Source organism: Staurois parvus, unplaced genomic scaffold (genome assembly GCF_062004578.1).
Source record: "Staurois parvus isolate SC_StPar_1 unplaced genomic scaffold, SC_StPar_1.0 ptg001130l, whole genome shotgun sequence".
NCBI lineage: Eukaryota > Metazoa > Chordata > Amphibia > Anura > Ranidae > Staurois > Staurois parvus.
Window position 1 is genome coordinate 897,898 of NW_028318926.1, and position 18,803 is coordinate 916,700.

Consider the following 18,803-nt stretch of genomic DNA (forward strand, 5'->3'; position numbering starts at 1 on the left):
CAGTGAACCGATGAACGTGAATGGACACACGGAGCAGCAGGTGCCCCCATAGCAAGCTGCTTGCTGTGGGGGCACCCAACGGGAAGGAGGGGCCAGGAGCGCCAGCGGGGAACCCTAGAAGAGGAGGATCTGGGCTGCTCTATGCAAAACCACTGCACACAGCAGGTAAGAATGATGTGTTTGTTTGTAAAATGTAAGCATTTAATATCACTTTAACTGTAAAAGCTTCCCTTGTGTAAACATCCAAAAACCCCAAGATTGTTGCTGGGCATTGCCACCTTGGATGTGATCCTAGTCTCAGAGGACTTTCCTGGAGTTTCATAGGCACATTGCTAGTGAATAAAAAAAGCATATTGTAGCCCAGTGAGTGGAGTCTGCATATAGTGTTACCAGTCCTGTTAGCTTTATCCGGCTCCCCATTCATTGTCTTTGTTCTGTTTTCCAGAGAGGCTGGTCTATGAAGTCAGACAGAAGTGCAGACACATTGAAGGTGAGTCTTTCCTTCTTGTAACTCCATGTTTCTCAGTCCCATCTCTGATTACGAGCTGTATTCATAATTTTTCCTGATTCCGGTTTAAATCATTGCCACGTACAGCGCTCAGCATAAATGAGTACACCCCAACAAATTTGTCAGAAAACCTTTCCTTTCCTTTCAGGATCAACATTTCTTATGGAACACTATACTACAAAATACTGCACACACAAAAAGTAATAATTTGCACACACAATGTATTTTTCCTAACAAATTAATTCAAGACCATGTTGCAAAAATGAATACACCCCAATGAAAGTCTTAGGAGCAAACCTATATTTTGGACAACAAAATCCTAAATAACAAGATTTCAACTACAGATGAGTCTAATTATTCATTAACCACTTTCCTTGCGCGGCCTATAGTAAAGTGACGGCCGGGCGAACCCCTTGTCCTTGTCAAATGACGTCCTTCCCGGATCGCACTTTGCGCATGCCCACAGGACCACGCCGTAGCGAGATCTGTCACCAGCTGTGTACCTTGGACACGGCCGATGACAGATCTGTGTACCGGCCCCGTTGCCAGTACCATGTGACCTGCTGTGACCAATCACAGCAGGTCACATGGCAGATGTATACAATGGATGGCTTCCTTTCATGCCATCCATTGTATACAAGTGTGTCTAGCTGTGAATCGTCACAGTGATCACATGTATAGGCTGCGCCAGTCACAGCCCATCTGTGTCATGTGATTAGCCGTGGCCAAATTGTGTAAAAAAAAAAAAAAAGTACTGATCACTTCCCCAAAGTAGTACAATGTTACTATGGTAACATTATACCACTTTGGTCATAGTGGAATATGATAAAAAGATCTTATAAAAAAAGAGAAAAAAATTTAATAAAATATAAAAAATTTATCAATTTTTTTTGTTCGTACTGTCACCAGACAGTGTCTTTGATTACCGCCACACCAGTTTTATGATGATGCTGTACTGCACTGGTGACAGTATGTAAAAAAGAAAATAATTGTTTTAATTTCTTCATTTTCTGAAAAATGATGACAAAAAAATTACAACTTCAAAAAACTCGCCATACCTGTTACAAAATACGTCGGACTGTCTACTTTGCAAATTTGGGGGATATCTGTACTGTGCTGACATTTGGGGGATATTTGTCCTGTCCTGACATTCGGGGGATATCTGTACTTTCCTGATATTTGGGGGGATATCTGTACCATCCTGACATTTGGGGGATATTTGTCCTGTCCTGACATTTGGGGGATATCTGTACTGTCTTGACATTTGGGGGATATCTGTACTGTCTTGACATTTGGGGGATATTTGTCCTGTCCTGACATTTGGGGGATATTTATCCTGTCCTGACATTTGGGGGATATCTGTTCTATTCTGACATTTGGGGGATATCTGTACTGACCTGACATTTGGGGGATATTTGTCCTGTCCTGACATTTGGGGGGTATTTGTCCTGTCCTGACATTTGGGGGGTATTTGTCCTTTCCTGACATTTGGGGGGTATCTGTACTGTGCTGACATTTGGGGGATATCTGTACTGTGCTGACATTTGGGGGATATCTGTACCGTCCTGACATTTGGGGGATATCTGTACTGTTCTGACATTTGGGGGATATCTGTACTGTCCTGACATTTGGGGGATATCTGTACCGTCCTGACATTTGGGGGGATATCTGTACTGTGCTGACATTTGGGGGATATCTGTACTGTCCTGACATTTGAGGGATATCTGTACCGTCCTAACATTTGGGGGATATCTGTACTGTCCTGACATTTGGGGGATAGCTGTACTGTCCTGACATTTGGGGGATATCTGTACTGTCCTGACATTTGGGGGATATCTGTACTGTTCTGACATTTGGAGGATATCTGTACTGTTCTGACATTTGGGGGATATCTGTACTGTCCTGACATTTGGGGGATATCTGTACTGTTCTGACATTTGGGGGATATCTGTACTGTTCTGACATTTGGGGGATATCTGTACTGTTCTGACATTTGGGGGATATCTGTACCGTCCTGACATTTGGGGGATATCTGTACCGTTCTGACATTTGGAGGATATCTGTCCTGTTCTGACATTTGGGGGATATCTGTACTGTTCTGACATTCTTGGACCTCAAGAAATTACATTGGCTGTTGGTACTTCAGGATTGATCAATTTTCAGATATATCCCATAGTTTGTGAACTCTATAACTTTCCTACAGATAAATAATAAATACTGATTTGGGTTATTTTCACCAAAGACATGTAGCAGAATACATCTTGGCCTTAATTTATGAAGAACAATTATTTATTTGCAAACGTTTATAACAGAAACAAAGAAACGTGTATTTTTTCAAAATTTTCAGTCTTTTTTTGTTAATTTAGCAAAACCCTTTGATCACCATAGATGTTTATCCCCTTCCCAGCCAGTGACATTAATACAGTGACAGTGGATATTTTTAGCACTGATAACTGTATTAATGTCACTGGTTCCCACAAAGTTTAAGTTAGTGTCAGACTGTCCTCTGTAATATCGCAGTCCCGCTATAAGTTGCTGATTGTTTTACAAGATAAAAAGAAAATCATACAAACATTTAATCAGTGTTTATAAAAGAGGGAGGAGAGATGGGTTTATGACAAAAGAGACCAGTAGGGTCTTTTTTATGATAAAAATCCTATGTGTACTTAAGGCCTTGCCTTGATGTTGTGCCTGTATGTTGTTTGCGTGACATACAGGCACAACATCAAGGCAAGGCCTTAAGTAGTAGTAACATCTTTGATTCTAGACATGAGGGGTACCGTACCTCTGCACTGTGCCTCCAGTGCACTGTCCACTAACATGCTGGAGACTGCTTGCAGCATGTCACCTAATATTGGTTGTGCCTGAAGCTTGGAATCATGCTGCCCTCTGATTTTAGAGTCTCTTTTTTCAGAGTCCTCTTTGGCTGTATCGGGTGTGGCTGTTGTTAGTTGAGGTTTTTGCCACTGTCACGCAGGACTTTATTACCCAAATTACATAGTTGTGTTTGGACTCTAATCGCAAAGGCCGCATGTGAGCTACTGCTCCTTCTCCAACAGATTATACAGTGAAGGAAATAAGTATTTGATCCCCTGCTGATTTTGAATGTTTGCCCACTCACAAAGAAACATTCTGCTTTGAGGGTGTTTTTCTGCTAAGGGGACAGGACAACTGCACCACATCAAAGGGACGATGGACGGGGCAATGTACCGTCAAATCTTGGGTGAGAACCTCCTTCCCTCAGCCAGGGTATTGAAAATGGGTCGTGGATGGGTGTTCCAGCATGACAATGACCCAAAACACACGGCCAAGGCAACAAAGGAGTGGCTCAAGAAGAAGCACATTAAGGTCCTGGAGTGGCCTAGCCAGTCTCTAGACCTTAATCCGATTGAAAATCTGTGGAGGAGCTGAAAGTTCGAGTTGCCAAATGTCAGCCACCAAACCTTAATGACTTGGAGAGGATCTGCCAAGAGGAGTGGGCCAGAATCCCTCCTGAGATGTGTGCGAACCTGGTGGCCAACTACAGGAAACGTCTGACCTCTGTGATTGCCAACAAGGGATTTACCACCAAGTACTAAGTCATGTTTCGTGAAGGGGATCAAATACTTATTTCCCTCATGAACATGCAGATCAGTCATCATTTGTTAGACATGCATTTCTTTTGAAATTGTTTGTTGCTATTCTGTCTCTCAGTGTTACAATACACCGAACATTCGATTTTTAGACCGATCATTTCTTTGTGAGTGGGCAAACATTCAAAATCAGCAGGAGAGCAAATACGCATTTCCTTCACTGTATAACCCACCTACCAGCAGCCTTAGTAGTTTCTGAGAGCTCTGGTGTGAAGGCACACTGGAGTCGAGGATGTATTTTCTTCTTGTGCTTAAAAATCCTCATGAGGCTGCCAGCCTTTCTGGCTGTGAAGAAGGTACTTTATCAGTGCAGCGGACTTGATCATTGGTACCATCTTGTCTCCTGAACAACATTTTGGAGCTTGGAGTGGGGTGGTACACCTTCAGCACTGGACTAACCTGTTGGAAGCCCATCTGATTTGTTTCCAGTTAGGCAGTGCCACTGCAGTGGTATACATCAGTTAACATGGAGGAACAAGATGTCTCGCTGTGGCAAGAGATGTAGAGCGGATCCTGTCTTGGTCAGAACTTCAGGACCAAGCCTTGTTAGCTTTTTACATTACTGGCATAGACAATCTCCCAACAGATTTCCACTACTGGAATCCTCTGGAGTGGTCCCATCATCCAGAAATGTTCCAGGACCTGTGTCCAGGTGGAGGACTCCAGATGTAGATCTCCTGGGTTCAGCAACAAACTGGACTGAAAATATAGAACATTGCTGTGATCCTCATTGATCCGGATATGCCCAGGCAGATACAATAAGCCAACATAGTAAAATGTTTCACAACTTTGCACTGTGTGACCCATTACCACTCCGCTTCTTGGTTGTTGGCTTTAATGGCATGGCTGTTGAAGCCCAGGTTCTAACGGATAGGGGCATCTCTGAGCCTGTGATTCCTACAATGCTCAAGGCTAGGAAGTCCATTTCCCACAAAGTCTACCATCAGCCATGAAAGGCATACTTGCTTGGACATTGTCTTAAGGGCCTTCACCCCTAGGTTTATTCAGTGGGACAGATCCTCTCTTATTTGCACTTGGGTCCTTGGCAACATTTGGCAGGTTTTTTCCCCTTCATTTCTATTTAAAAGACCTTTGGCTTCCCACTACCTGATTAGGACTTATGTGCAGGGGATCTCCTATGCGATCCTCATGGTCTGATCCCTTTTGTCACCATAGGATATAATTATTGTTCTTTTGGGGCTTCAGGGGTTCCCATTTGAATTTTACTTTGATGCATTCCTTGCTCTACTTTGACCGACAAAGTTGTTTTTGTTGTGGCCATTGGCTCTGTTGGCCAAGTGTCTTAACTGGCACTCACTACTTCCTGAAAAGCAATGTACCAAAACCGAGCTCATAACATTCCCTCCTCCACATGTCCCTTCCCCTGACTTCTCTGTCAAGATCAACGGCTCAACTATCAACCCGTCCCCGCATGCCATGGTACTAGCTGTAATCCTGGACTCTGAATTATCCTTTCAGCCCCACATCATTCAATTTTCAAAGCCTGCCGCCTCCACCTCCTAAACATCTCCAAGATACGCCCCTTCCTAACCAACGACACCAAACTCCTAATTTACTCTCTGGTCATCTCTTGCCTCGACTGCTGCAACCTCCTCCTCATTGGCTTACTTTTACATAGGTTATCCCCTCTTCAGACCATCATGAATGCTGCTACCAGGCTCACCCAGCTTACCAACCGTTCAGTGTCTGTCCCCCCTCTCTGCCAATCCCTGCACTGCCTTCCGCTCACCCAGCAAATTAAAGTGATACTAAAGTTTTTTTTTTTTTTCTTGTAAAATAACAAACATGTCTATACTTACCTGCTGTGTGCAGTGGCTTTGCACAGAGCAGCCTGGATCCTCCTCTTTTCGGGTCCCCCACTGGCGCTCCTTTCTGTCGTGTGCCCCCATAGCAAGTAGCTTGCTATGGGGGGGCACCCACTGCTCCGTGTGTCCATTCACACATGGAGCGGTGGCTTGGCCCCACCCCCCTCTCTCTCTCCTCACTGGGTGTGACTGACAGCATTGGGAGCCAATGACTCCCACTTGCTGTGTAAGCCAATGAGGCAGAGACCAGAGACAGCCGAGGCTGTCTTGCACTTTGCTAGATCGCGATGGGGCTCAGGTAAGTATTGAGGGGGCATGCATAGAAGGGTAGGTTGAACATTAAAGAACCTGTTGCTTTGCAGTACATGGACAAAGTATAACATTTCCAAAAATAAGCAGATTGTTAGTCCAGAGATGTTTCCAATTATATGGGTAGTCAGGAAGAGATGTTCTACTTATTGCAGTAAATTGGAGAGCATGCTATAAAATGTTTTGTAACTTCCTCCGGCCCACCTACCCAGTGTGTTCTAATGGATATTGAGCTTATGTAACTTAATGTATGTGCTTTACTGACAGATCACCTTTGTAGCACCTCCTTTTATATATTTTATATATATATATATATATATATATATATATTGAATCTTTGTGTATTTTTTTTTGCAGATATCTGCATATCCTGTGGCAGTCTGAATGTCACCCTAGAACACCCGCTATTTATTGGAGGAATGTGCCAAAACTGCAAGGTAACCAGACAGTGCTGAACTTCAATGCCTTGTAAAAATGAAACACTAATAAAGAGACCCTGTCACCTTGCCCTGTCTGTGAAGCCCACCAATGACCATTCTATACTCACCTCTCCAGCAGCCCCCTACACTCTTACTTCTGTGTCCACCACTGCAAAATATCTGGTGTTTCTGGGTATGGTGGAGTATAGGACCTCCTCCAATAATGTAGTGCTCAAGACTAGCTATCAATCAGTAGGCCCGAGAACTGTCATGTGATGAAGATGGTGATGTCACTGCTGCCTCTGTGCTGTGCCACTTGATGTTTTGGTGGTGGCCATGACAAAGGGAAGAGCAAGGGGGAGCACTGGAGAGAGGTATAAAGTGGTCAGAGGTGAGCTTTATAGAGACACTGTCACTTTTGTTATGATCATGAAATTTATTTTTATGTACACCAAGCATTAGTGCCTGAATCTGCCTGTCAGCCTTTTATACCCTGTACAGCACAACAAAGACAGTGAGGGAGGGGCAACACTAGGGGCCAATCAGCTGCATATGTGCTGACAGGAGGAGAGAGCAAAGTGAGCTGAATTCAAGGCTGGCCATACAGCAGTCATTTTTTTTTTTAACCAGTGGGTCAAACGAAAAAAAATGACATGATTTCCCTGTCCACACACTCAGTATGCATAGAGGAATCCCTCCCTCTGAGTCAGAGGTCTCCAAACATTCTCAGCAAAGGGCCAGTTTACTCTCTTTCAGATTTTGGGTGTGTGGGGGGGGGGGGGGCAGACAGTGGGAGGAATGGTGCCATGTCGTTGGTGTCAGTGGGAGGAGTGGTGCCCCATTGTTGGTGTCAGTGGGAGGAATGGTGCCTTATTGTTGGTGTCGGGGAGGAATAGTGCCCCATTGTTGGTGTCAGTGGGAGGAATGGTGCCTTATTGTTGGTGTCAGGGGGAGGAATGGTGCCCCATTGTTGGTGTCAGTGGGAGGAATAGTGTCCCATCATTGGTATCAGTGGGAGGAATAGTGTCCCATCATTGGTATCAGGGGGAGGAATGGTGCCCCATTGTTGGTGTCAGTGGGAGGAATGGTGCCTTATTGTTGGTGTCAGGGGGAGGAATGGTGCCCCATTGTTGGTGTCAGTGGGAGGAATAGTGCCCCATAGTTGATGTGAGTGGGAGGAATGGTGCCTCATTGTTGGTGGGAGGAATAGTGTCCCATCATTGGTATCAGGGGGAGGAATGGTGCCCCATTGTTGGTGTCAGTGGGAGGAATGGTGCCTTATTGTTGGTGTCAGGGGGAGGAATGGTGCCCCATTGTTGGTGTCAGTGGGAGGAATAGTGCCCCATAGTTGATGTGAGTGGGAGGAATGGTGCCTCATTGTTGGTGTCAGTGGGAAGAATAGTGTGTCATATCCCTAGGGCCAGATAAAGGCAAGCAAAGGGCCACATCTGGCCCACGGGCCACAGTCTGGAGACCATTGAGTCATTGCATTATGACAGCGAAGAAATTTCCCCACCATCAGAATACACTCATCCGCGCCGCTGGCTATAGCCAGTGGCGCTGATGAAGAAAAACATTTCCAGCAATTTTCACTGCTGAACCGGCTGAATTTCATTCCATGTATGGCCTGCTTAAAGCGGAGTTCCACCCAAAAGTGGAAGCTCCGCTTATCTGCCCATCCACTGCCACATTTGGCAACTTTTGGGTGGGGAGCAGGTACCTAGTTTTTATAGGTACCCACTCCCACTTCCTGCTCAGTTCACCGCTGAAGTTCACCCAACAACCCCCCCTCCTGCAGCCCTCTGGGATACTTCACAGGTCCCAGAAAACTGCGGCCCATTCGATATGCGCAGTAGGAAAGCCGCAAGGCCGATTGAAGAATCGACTTGGGGTGAGGACACTGCTGGATCCCGGTGCCCTAATATTAAAAGTCAATAGCTGCAGTATTTGTAGCTGCTGCCTTTTAAATTTTTTTCTTTTTTGAAGGAGGGGGGGCAGAACTTCGCTTTAAGAGTGTTATTACTACTTTGTTGCCCAGGCTGCAAGTGGGGAGAAAACACCACTGTATTCCTTTATTCCAAAAGAGAAATTGCTCCTAGCTGTACTGTCTGGCAGGAGTGTATAAATTAAAAAAGTGTCTAGGTATTATTAAAAATAATTGTAATATATGCATGTAGCTGTTTACCTGGAGTTCACCTTTAATTTGGGGATTCTAGAATTTTCCTGCAGAGGGAAGAGCGCCTCCGCTGGCTGCAGAATACCAGTAACTATAGAGCACTTTGTCTTCCGCCTCTTCACCCAGTTGGCCTCTAGCCAACCATGTCCTGTCTGCCATTATAGCTGTCCTTCTTGTTTTACAGAACTGCTTTCTAGAGTGTGCATACCAGTACGATGATGACGGGTACCAGTCCTACTGCACCATCTGCTGTGGAGGGCGGGAGGTGCTCATGTGTGGGAACAATAACTGCTGCAGGTGAGAGCACCCATATCTTTGGAACATTATTCAGTTTGAAAAGATCAGCAAAATACCTACCTTACATTTCCCCCATTTTGCCAGTGTAGTTCAGCAGCTCTTTCAGCAGATCATAAAAATTTGTTTTGATTTTGAAAGGGAAAGTAAAATTTGGTGAGCGTTAGACATATTGATAGGAAACTGCCACCAAGAAGGTGATTCCATTTAAAGCACCTCATTCACTTTTTTAAAAGGAAACTCACTGATTGATGTAGCTGCCTGGACACTCCTTCCACTAGAGAAATTGCTGCACCAAATCCATGCTGCATCTTTGGTGCACTTAAAACTGAGCCAAAAACACAGCTCCTCATTGAAATGAATGGAAAATGCATCAAAAACGCATCACAGTTGCGTTTTTGGTACATTTTTTGGGTCACTTATCCATTTTTCATAGGTGCATGTTTAACTAGAAAATGCACAGAAAACACGTTACAGAAACACATATGCGTTTTTAATGCGTTTTTTTTTTCTTCAGCGGAGCAGTGTGAAAGCACCCTTCTATGATCACATAGAAAAGTAACGTTTCAGGTGTCACACAGGGATCCTTCATCATATTAAAGCAGAGCTCCACCCAAAAGGGGAAGTTCCGCTTTAAGGACTGCTCCCCCGCTGCCCATTAAGGATTGGCACCTTTGGGGGGCAGGGGGGAGCAGGTACTAGAATCTGACAGGTAACCGCTCCCACGTCCGATCCGATCGCCTAGACCAGTGGTCGGCAAGCCGCGGCTCGCGAGCCACATGCGGCTCTTTGCACACTTTAATGCGGCTCTTCTGTGTGCCGGGTGCCCGCTCCCCTCCCTCCTCTCGGGCGGCCGCCCCAAAAGTCAGGACTCTGCAGCTAGCCCAGCAATGGGCAAACTACGGCCCGCATACGGCCCGGCGGACCTTTTAATCCGGCCCGCGGAGCGTGGCAAATATTGGCTGTCAGGATGTAGGCGGGGCAGCGTGACGAACTCCTCTCCTCTCACAGTCCGCCCTGAAGACCAGAACGGCGCGGGAACACGGCGACAGGGACGCGCGGAGCAAAGGTAAGTGAATTGACACAATATGGGGAATGAATTACTATAGGGGGGATGAATTACTATATGGGGGATGAATTACTATGGGGGATGAATTACTTTATGGGGGATGAATTACTATGGGGGATGAATTACTATATGGGGGATGAATTACTATATGGGGGATGAATTACTATGGGGGATGAATTACTGTATGGGGGATGAATTACTATATGGGGGATGAATTACTATATGGGGGATGAATTACTATGGGGGATGAATTACTATATTGGGGATGAATTACTATATGGGGGATGAATTACTATATGGGGGATTAATTACTATGGGGGATTAATTACTATATGGGGGATTAATTACTATATGGGGGATGAATTACTATGGGGGATGAATTACTATATGGGGGATGAATTACTATGGGGGATGAATTACTATATGGGGGATGAATTACTATGGGGGATGAATTACTATGGGGGATGAATTACTATATGGGGGATGTATTTTCAGTTTTAAAAATGTGGCTCTCAAAATAAATATCAATCGTGGTTTTGGCAAGATTTGGCTCAGTTGAAAAAAAAGGTTGCCCACCACTGGCCTAGACAATCGAAAGCGGAAGGTGTCCTCCCTCCCTCCCTCCCTGTAGTGTTTTGGGACACATGACAGGTCCCAGAAGACTACAGGACCATTCATGAAGAGCAGCACTACTCGCACATGCGCAGTGGGTACCCGGCTGTGAAGCCGCAAGCTATCACAGCCGGGTGCCCACACTGAAGATGCCGGCCTCCTGGAATACATGATGGCCAGTGAAATGGGCTGCGGGGGACACACCGCGGGACCGAGGGACAGGTAAGTGGCTGTTTTTTAAAAGTCAACAGCTACAGTTTTTGTAGCTGCTGACTTTTATTTTTTGACAGGGTGAGTGGAACTCCGCTTTAAGGTTGTTTTTCTAAGTGATCAACCAAGAACAAAGCACTTTGAAACAAGCTTTTCAGTGTGCTGGTGTGATATTTCATCCATGTTGTACACCAGGGCTTGACAGATTTGCTTTGAATCTAGGAGCCAGCTAAAAAAATTAGGAGCCAGTTTTTTAAATCAGATGCCCGGCACCCAGAACTGCGTGTCAAAAAAGAAAAAGAAAGAAAGAGCTATGTGGGCTGGCTGGGATGACACAGTGAAAGTGTAAGTTCACCTTTACAGAAAATCTGTAAGGTGACCTTACACTGGACCCCATTCCACGCCTCCCCCACCCCCTTTCCCTGTTCCTGCTTTACCAGTGTCCCTCGATACCCCGCTGTCAGGCACCCGGACGCCGCTTCATTGGTCTGGGGATTTGAAATCCCCGTGGCTTTCTCTCTTCTCGTCTGAGGATGGGTCAGACAGATTCTGATTGGTCAGTGCCATTCGTGTGATAGGAGATTGAACCATGGGGATTTCAAATCCCTGTATCAGTGAAGCGACGTCCTGGTGCCTGACAGCAGACGGCTGACAAAAGCCCAGGTGCCAGGATGTAATTTATAGTCGCCATGGATACCTGGAATTTGGGATTTTTAGAGCCCTGTTGTACACCATATAACAATTATAAATAGACATGTGCTGTCCAATAAAAAATAAATATAAAAAAGAAAAACAAACAATGCCACAATCTCTATGCATCTGATATACATTACTCCTAGTGTGGTGCTAAGTCCTCCCAATAAATGTTGATCAATTAGTGTCCATAAAGAAGACCGTGATAGCAAATTAACCGTGACAGTCCTTTTGTATCGCAGTGCTGTAACCCATAGATATGTGTGTCTTCAACACGTGCCATTGAAATATGTGAATTACTCACTCACTAGACCTATTTGACCTCTGGTAAGGCAGTCAAAATCGCATTTTTTGATAGTATATGCTGGAACATCCACCTCTGGCTATCCTAGGGTGTTCCTCCCCTGCACTGGCTCTTACATCATGTGCTGTGTGTGTTTTACAGTGTAGACAAGCTGCTTTGTATTGCTCTGCTGTGCAGAGCAATACAAAGCAGCCTGTTTGTGCTGACGGGAGAGATCTGTGTTGTTTACATACAGACCTCTCCCCGTCAGCTCTGCTGATGATCACCGAGTCCCAGGCGAGAATCGGTGGGCGGGTCCCGGTGATTGACATGCCAAGGAGCCAATAGTGGCATGGGTAGGGAGCGTGCGTGCGTACGCCCTCTACCCAGGAAGGCAAAATCGTGTGTATGTGTGTATACAGTTGAAACTCGAAAAATTAGAATATCGTGCAGAAGTTAATTTATTCAGTAATGCAACGTAAAAGGTGAAACTAATATATGAGATAGACTCATTACATGCAAAGCAAGATAGTTCAAGCCGTGATTTGTCATCATTGTGATGATTATGGCTTACAGCTCATGAAAACCCCAAATGCACAATCTCAGAAAATGAGAATATTGTGAAAAGGTGGAATATTCTCAGCTCAAAGTGTCCCACTCTAATCAGCTAATTAAGCCATAACACCTGCAAAGGGTTCCTGAGCCTTTAAATGGTCTCTCAGTCTGGTTCAGTAGGAATCACAATCATGGGAAAGACTGCTGACCTGACAGTTGTGCAGAAAACCATCATTGACACCCTCCATAAGGAGGGAAAGCCTCAAAAGGGAATTGCAAAAGAAGTTGGGTGTTCCCAAAGTGCTGTATCAAAGCACATTAATAGAAAGTTATGTGGAAGGGAAAAGTGTGGAAGAAAAAGGTGCACAAGCAGCAGGGATGACCGCAGCCTGGAGAGGATTGTCTGGAAAAGGCCATTCAAAAGTGTTGTTGACTTTCACAAGGAGTGGACTGAGGCTGGAGTCAGTGCATCAAGAGCCGCCACCACACATGGATCCTGGACATGGGCTTCAAATGTCGTATTCCTCTTGTCAAGCTGCTCCTGAACAACAAACAACGTCAGAAGCGTCTTACCTGGGCTAAAGAAAAACAGACCTGGTCTGTTGCTCAGTGGTCCAAAGTCCTCTTTTCTGATGAGAGCAACTTTTGCATCTCATTTGGAAACCAAGGACCCTGAGTATGGAGGAAGAATGGAGAGGCCCAAGGACCCCGAGTATGGAGGAAGAATGGAGAGGCACAAGGACCCCGAGTATGGAGGAAGAATGGAGAGGCCCAAGGACCCAGAGTATGGAGGAAGAATGGAGAGGCCTGAGGACCCAGAGTATGGAGGAAGAATGGAGAGGCCCAAGGACCCAGAGTATGGAGGAAAAATGGAGAGGCCCAAGGACCCCGAGTATGGAGGAAGAATGGAGAGGCCCAAGGACCCCGAGTATGGAGGAAGAATGGAGAGGCCCAAGGACCCCGAGTATGGAGGAAGAATGGAGAGGCCCAAGGACCCCGAGTATGGAGGAAGAATGGAGAGGCCTGAGGACCCCGAGTATGGAGGAAGAATGGAGAGGCACACACTGCAAGATGCTTGAAGTCCAGTGTGAAGTTTCCACAGTCTGTGTTGATTTGGGGAGCCATGTCATCTGCTGGTGTTGGTCCACTGTGCATCATTAAGTCCAGGGTCAACGCAGCTGTCTACCAGGAGATTTTGGAGCACTTCATGCTTCCTTCCGCAGACGAGCTTTATGGGGATGCTGACTTCATTTTCCAGCAGGATTTGGCACCTCCCACACTGCCAAAATCACCAAAACCTGGTTCAATGACCGTGGGATTACTGTGCTTGATTGGCCAGCAAACTGACCTGAACCCCATAGAGAATCTATGGGGCATTGCCAAGAGAAAGATGAGAGACATGAGACCGAACAATGCAGAAGAGCTGAAGGCCGCTATTGAAGCATCCTGGTCTTCCATAACACCTCAGCAGTGCCACAGGCTGATAGCTTCCATGCCACGCCGCATTGAGGCAGTAATTGCTGCAAAAGGGGCCCAAACCAAGTACTGAGTACATATGCATGCTTCTACTTTTCAGAGGTCCGATATTGTTCTATGTACAATCCGTGTTTTATTGATTGCATGGAATATTCTCATTTTCTGAGATTGTGGATTTGGGGTTTTCATGAGCTGTAAGCCATAATCATCACAATGATGACAAATCACAGCTTGAACTATCTTGCTTTGCATGTAACGAGTCTATCTCATATATTTCACCTTTTAAGTTGCATTGCTGAAATAAATGAACTTTTGCACCATATTCTAATTTTTCGAGTTTCACCTGTGTATATATATGATTTTGCGCATCCCTACCGCCTTGTAGCAGTACTTCTGTTATAGGGCGGTCAGGAAGCGGTTAACAGATGTCAATGCAAATCAAAATTAAATCAGGAAAAAAGTAGTCCAGGAACTATTTTTGGAATCTTGCTTCTTCAAATCTCACTGATTAGGACGGTGCCATGGAAAAACATTAGATACGACTTCAGGTGTGATTTATAAATTGTATGTCGCACCTGAATTCGCACAGGTTTTCATCAGGGCTAAATGAATAAATTCCTGACATGTGACTGTATACTGCAACAGTATCAATTTTCAAAAAGGCTCCAGATTTAAAAGAAAAAAAAATGCGATCTTTAATTCCCAGTCCAGTGATTTTGCCTACACTGGGTAGATGTCATAAGTCTTGCAGCAAGCAGGAGGGAACATTTCATCAGTGCCCTCTATCATAGTTATCAGGCTGTAACATTATACGTTTGTAGCAAGTCACAAAGTGAGAGGCTGCAGCAAAGGGCTGATCTGTGTCAGACATTTGTGAAAACAGTCAAGAACTGCATGGGCTCCAGAATTTAAATGATTGTGTCATGTCTGAGCTGGAATCTCAGTTCAGGATGTAGCTGCTGACCCTGGATGATGCCTAAACAATAATGGCTTCTTCCTTCTGGAGAGGAAAGCACATAAAGGCTATGCAGAGCAATACAAAGCAGTGTGCTGGTGCTGACAGGGGAGAGATCTGCATTGTGTACATACAGGCCTCTCCTCTGTCACTGTTCCTCGGTGATCGCCGGACAACGGCAGGGAATTTCTGGCTGGAACCCGGCAATACAAAATCACGTATATATGCGTGATTTTGTGCAGCCCTGCCGCCCTGTAGCAGTAGTTCTTCCGCCCTGTAGCAGTAGTTCTGCCGCCATATAGCAGTAGTTCTTCCTCCCTGTAGCAGTAGTTCTGACGCCATATAGCAGTAGTTCTTCCTCCCTGTAGCAGTAGTTCTTCCGCCTTGTAGCAGTAGTTCTTCCTCCCTGTAGCAGTAGTTCTGCCGCCCTGTAGCAGTAGTTCTTCCGCCCTGTAGCAGTAGTTCTTCCGCCCTGTAGCAGTAGTTCTTCCGCCCTGTAGCAGTAGTTCTTCCTCCCTGTAGCAGTAGTTCTTCCGCCCTGTAACAGTAGTTCTGCCGCCATATAGCAGTAGTTCTTCCTCCCTGTAGCAGTAGTTCTGCCGCCCTGTAGCAGTAGTTCTTCCGCCCTGTAGCAGTAGTTCTTCCGCCCTGTAGCAGTAGTTCTTCCGCCCTGTAGCAGTAGTTCTTCCGCCCTGTAGCAGTAGTTCTTCCGCCCTGTAGCAGTAGTTCTTCCGCCCTGTAGCAGTAGTTCTTCCGCCCTGTAGCAGTAGTTCTGCCGCCCTGTAGCAGTAGTTCTTCCGCCCTGTAGCAGTAGTTCTTCCGCCCTGTAGCAGTAGTTCTTCCGCCCTGTAGCAGTAGTTCTTTCGCCCTGTAGCAGTAGTTCTTCCGCCCTGTAGCAGTAGTTCTTCCGCCCTGTAGCAGTAGTTCTTCCTCCCTCTAACAGTAGTTCTTCCGCCCTGTAGCAGTAGTTCTTCCTCCCTGTAGCAGTAGTTCTTCCGCCCTCTAACAGTAGTTCTTCCTCCCTGTAACAGTAGTTCTTCCGCCCTGTAGCAGTAGTTCTTCCGCCCTGTAGCAGTAGTTCTTCCGCCCTGTAGCAGTAGTTCTTCCGCCCTGTAGCAGTAGTTCTTCCTCCCTGTAGCAGTAGTTCTTCCGCCCTCTAACAGTAGTTCTTCCTCCCTGTAGCAGTAGTTCTTCCGCCCTGTAGCAGTAGTTCTTCCGCCCTGTAGCAGTAGTTCTTCCGCCCTGTAGCAGTAGTTCTTCCGCCCTGTAGCAGTAGTTCTTCCGCCCTCTAACAGTAGTTCTTCCTCCCTGTAGCAGTAGTTCTTCCGCCCTGTAGCAGTAGTTCTTCCGCCCTGTAGCAGTAGTTCTTCCGCCCTCTAACAGTAGTTCTTCCTCCCTGTAGCAGTAGTTCTTCCGCCCTGTAGCAGTAGTTCTTCCGCCCTGTAGCAGTAGTTCTTCCGCCCTGTAGCAGTAGTTCTTCCGCCCTGTAGCAGTAGTTCTTCCGCCCTCTAACAGTAGTTCTTCCTCCCTGTAGCAGTAGTTCTTCCGCCCTGTAGCAGTAGTTCTTCCGCCCTGTAGCAGTAGTTCTTCCGCCCTGTAGCAGTAGTTCTTCCGCCCTGTAGCAGTAGTTCTTCCTCCCTGTAGCAGTAGTTCTTCCGCCCTGTAGCAGTAGTTCTGCCGCCCTGTAGCAGTAGTTCTTCCGCCCTGTAGCAGTAGTTCTTCCGCCCTGTAGCAGTAGTTCTTCCGCCCTGTAGCAGTAGTTCTTCCGCCCTGTAGCAGTAGTTCTTCCTCCCTGTAGCAGTAGTTCTTCCGCCCTGTAGCAGTAGTTCTGCCGCCCTGTAGCAGTAGTTCTTCCGCCCTGTAGCAGTAGTTCTGCCGCCCTGTAGCAGTAGTTCTTCCGCCCTGTAGCAGTAGTTCTTCCGCCCTGTAGCAGTAGTTCTTCCGCCCTGTAGCAGTAGTTCTGCTGCCCTGTAGCAGTAGTCCTGCTATAGGGTGGTAGGGAAGCGGTTAAAGTGTTGCAGATTGCGGCCTGTCTCAAGGCTGGGAAGAACATTGAATTGCCTGTAATTTGTATAAACTCAGCTGGGACATGAGTAAGCCATTACTGTCCGGGTAGTGATGTCTTCTCTCCTGCTTCTTCAAGGTGTTTCTGTGTAGAATGTGTGGACCTGCTGGTGGGACCAGGCGCAGCTCAGGCAGCTATCAAAGAAGACCCCTGGAACTGCTACATGTGTGGGCACAAAGGGGTGTACGGGTTACTGCGACGTCGAGACGATTGGCCCACCCGTCTACAGCTCTTCTTCGCCAATAATCACGACCAAGAATTTGTAAGTACCTAGTCAGTTGGCTTATCTCCATTTTTTTTTCATGGAAATTTGAAGAGTACTTTGCAGCAGTGAAGTAAATTATAGGAGAGTGCTGGAAAATGTTACATTTTTTTTTTCCATACAGTATACAACCTTTTCCTGTACTGATAGTAATGCATTTTCTTCTGATTCCTGAATCCCTTTTTTTTCCTTTACACAGGCCTTCAGATAAATTGTTATAAAACCTTGAATACATATAGACATAATATCAATTAAAGTGAACCCCCTCCAAGTCATGCCCACTAAAGTATTTACATATTCTGAACAAAGTCACCTTCAAACAAACCCTCATTCATCTATATATTTCTAAGTATTGGGTAGAAAAAATGTTCTAAAGTTACACTGGGTGAGAACTAACTGCCACTGTCATCCTCAATGACACTAATACAGTGATCAGTGCTAATAAAAAGCACTGACACTGTACTAATGACACTGGGCAGGAAGGGGTTAACGTGGGGCGAGCAAAGGGTTAATTGTGTGCTGTTTTACTATGGAGACATGCTGTGCAGAGAAATACACAGCAGCATGTCCTTGCTGACAGGAGAGAGACCTGTGTTGTTTACACACGGGTTCTCCCCTGTTAGCTTTGCTGACGATCACCGAGTACCAGCCGGGAATCACCGGCTGGAACCTGTTGATTGACATCCCCAGCTGCCAATAGTGGTGTGAGTAGGGCGGCACGCGCATGCGTCCCCTACCTGGAAATGCAGATCACATACAGTCATGGCCGAAATTGTTGGCACCCTTGATATTTTTCCTGAAAATCAAGTATTTCACACAAAAAAGGTATTGCATTAACACATGTTTTGCTATACACATGTTTATTCCCTTTGTATGTATTGGAACAAATATAAAACAGAGGCAGAAAAGCAAATATGACATAATGTCACACAAAACCCCAAAAATGGGCTGGACAAAAGTATTGGCACCCTTAACTTAATATTTGGTTGCACACCCTTTGGAAAACATAACTGAAATCAGTCGCTTCCTATAACCATCAATAAGCTTCTGACACCTCTCACCCGGAATTTTGGACCACTCTTCCTTTGCAAACAGCTCCAGGTCTCTCTTATTGGAAGGACACCTTTTCCCAACAGCAATTTTAAGATCTCTCCACAGGTGTTCAATGGGATTTAGATCTGGGCTCATTGCTGGCCACTTCAGAACTCTCCAGCGCTTCTTTGCCATCCATTTCTGAGTGCTTTTTGACGTATGTTTGGGGTCATTGTCCTGCTGGAAGACCCAGGATCTTGGACGCAAACCCAGCTTTCTGACACTGGGCCCTACAGTGCGACCCAAAATCCTTTGGTAATCCTCAGATTTCATGATGCCTTGCACACAGTCAAGACACCCAGTGCCAGAGGCAGCAAAACAACCCCAAAACATCATTGAACCTCCACCATATTTTACCGTAGGTACT

The 18,803-nt window shown here is 45.9% G+C and overlaps 1 protein-coding gene across 1 annotated transcript in view; it reads left to right on the forward strand.

The window, feature by feature from the left end:
* The window catches only part of LOC149439394 (DNA (cytosine-5)-methyltransferase 3A-like), a 449,390-nt gene that overhangs the window by 396,266 nt on the left and 34,321 nt on the right, over positions 1–18,803 (forward strand). The window contains exons 12-15 of the mRNA XM_089659024.1: positions 446–490; positions 6,633–6,712; positions 9,055–9,167; positions 17,161–17,344. Of these exons, the coding sequence (XP_089515150.1) occupies positions 446–490; positions 6,633–6,712; positions 9,055–9,167; positions 17,161–17,344 (422 nt within the window). The remainder of the gene's footprint in view (positions 1–445; positions 491–6,632; positions 6,713–9,054; positions 9,168–17,160; positions 17,345–18,803) is intronic.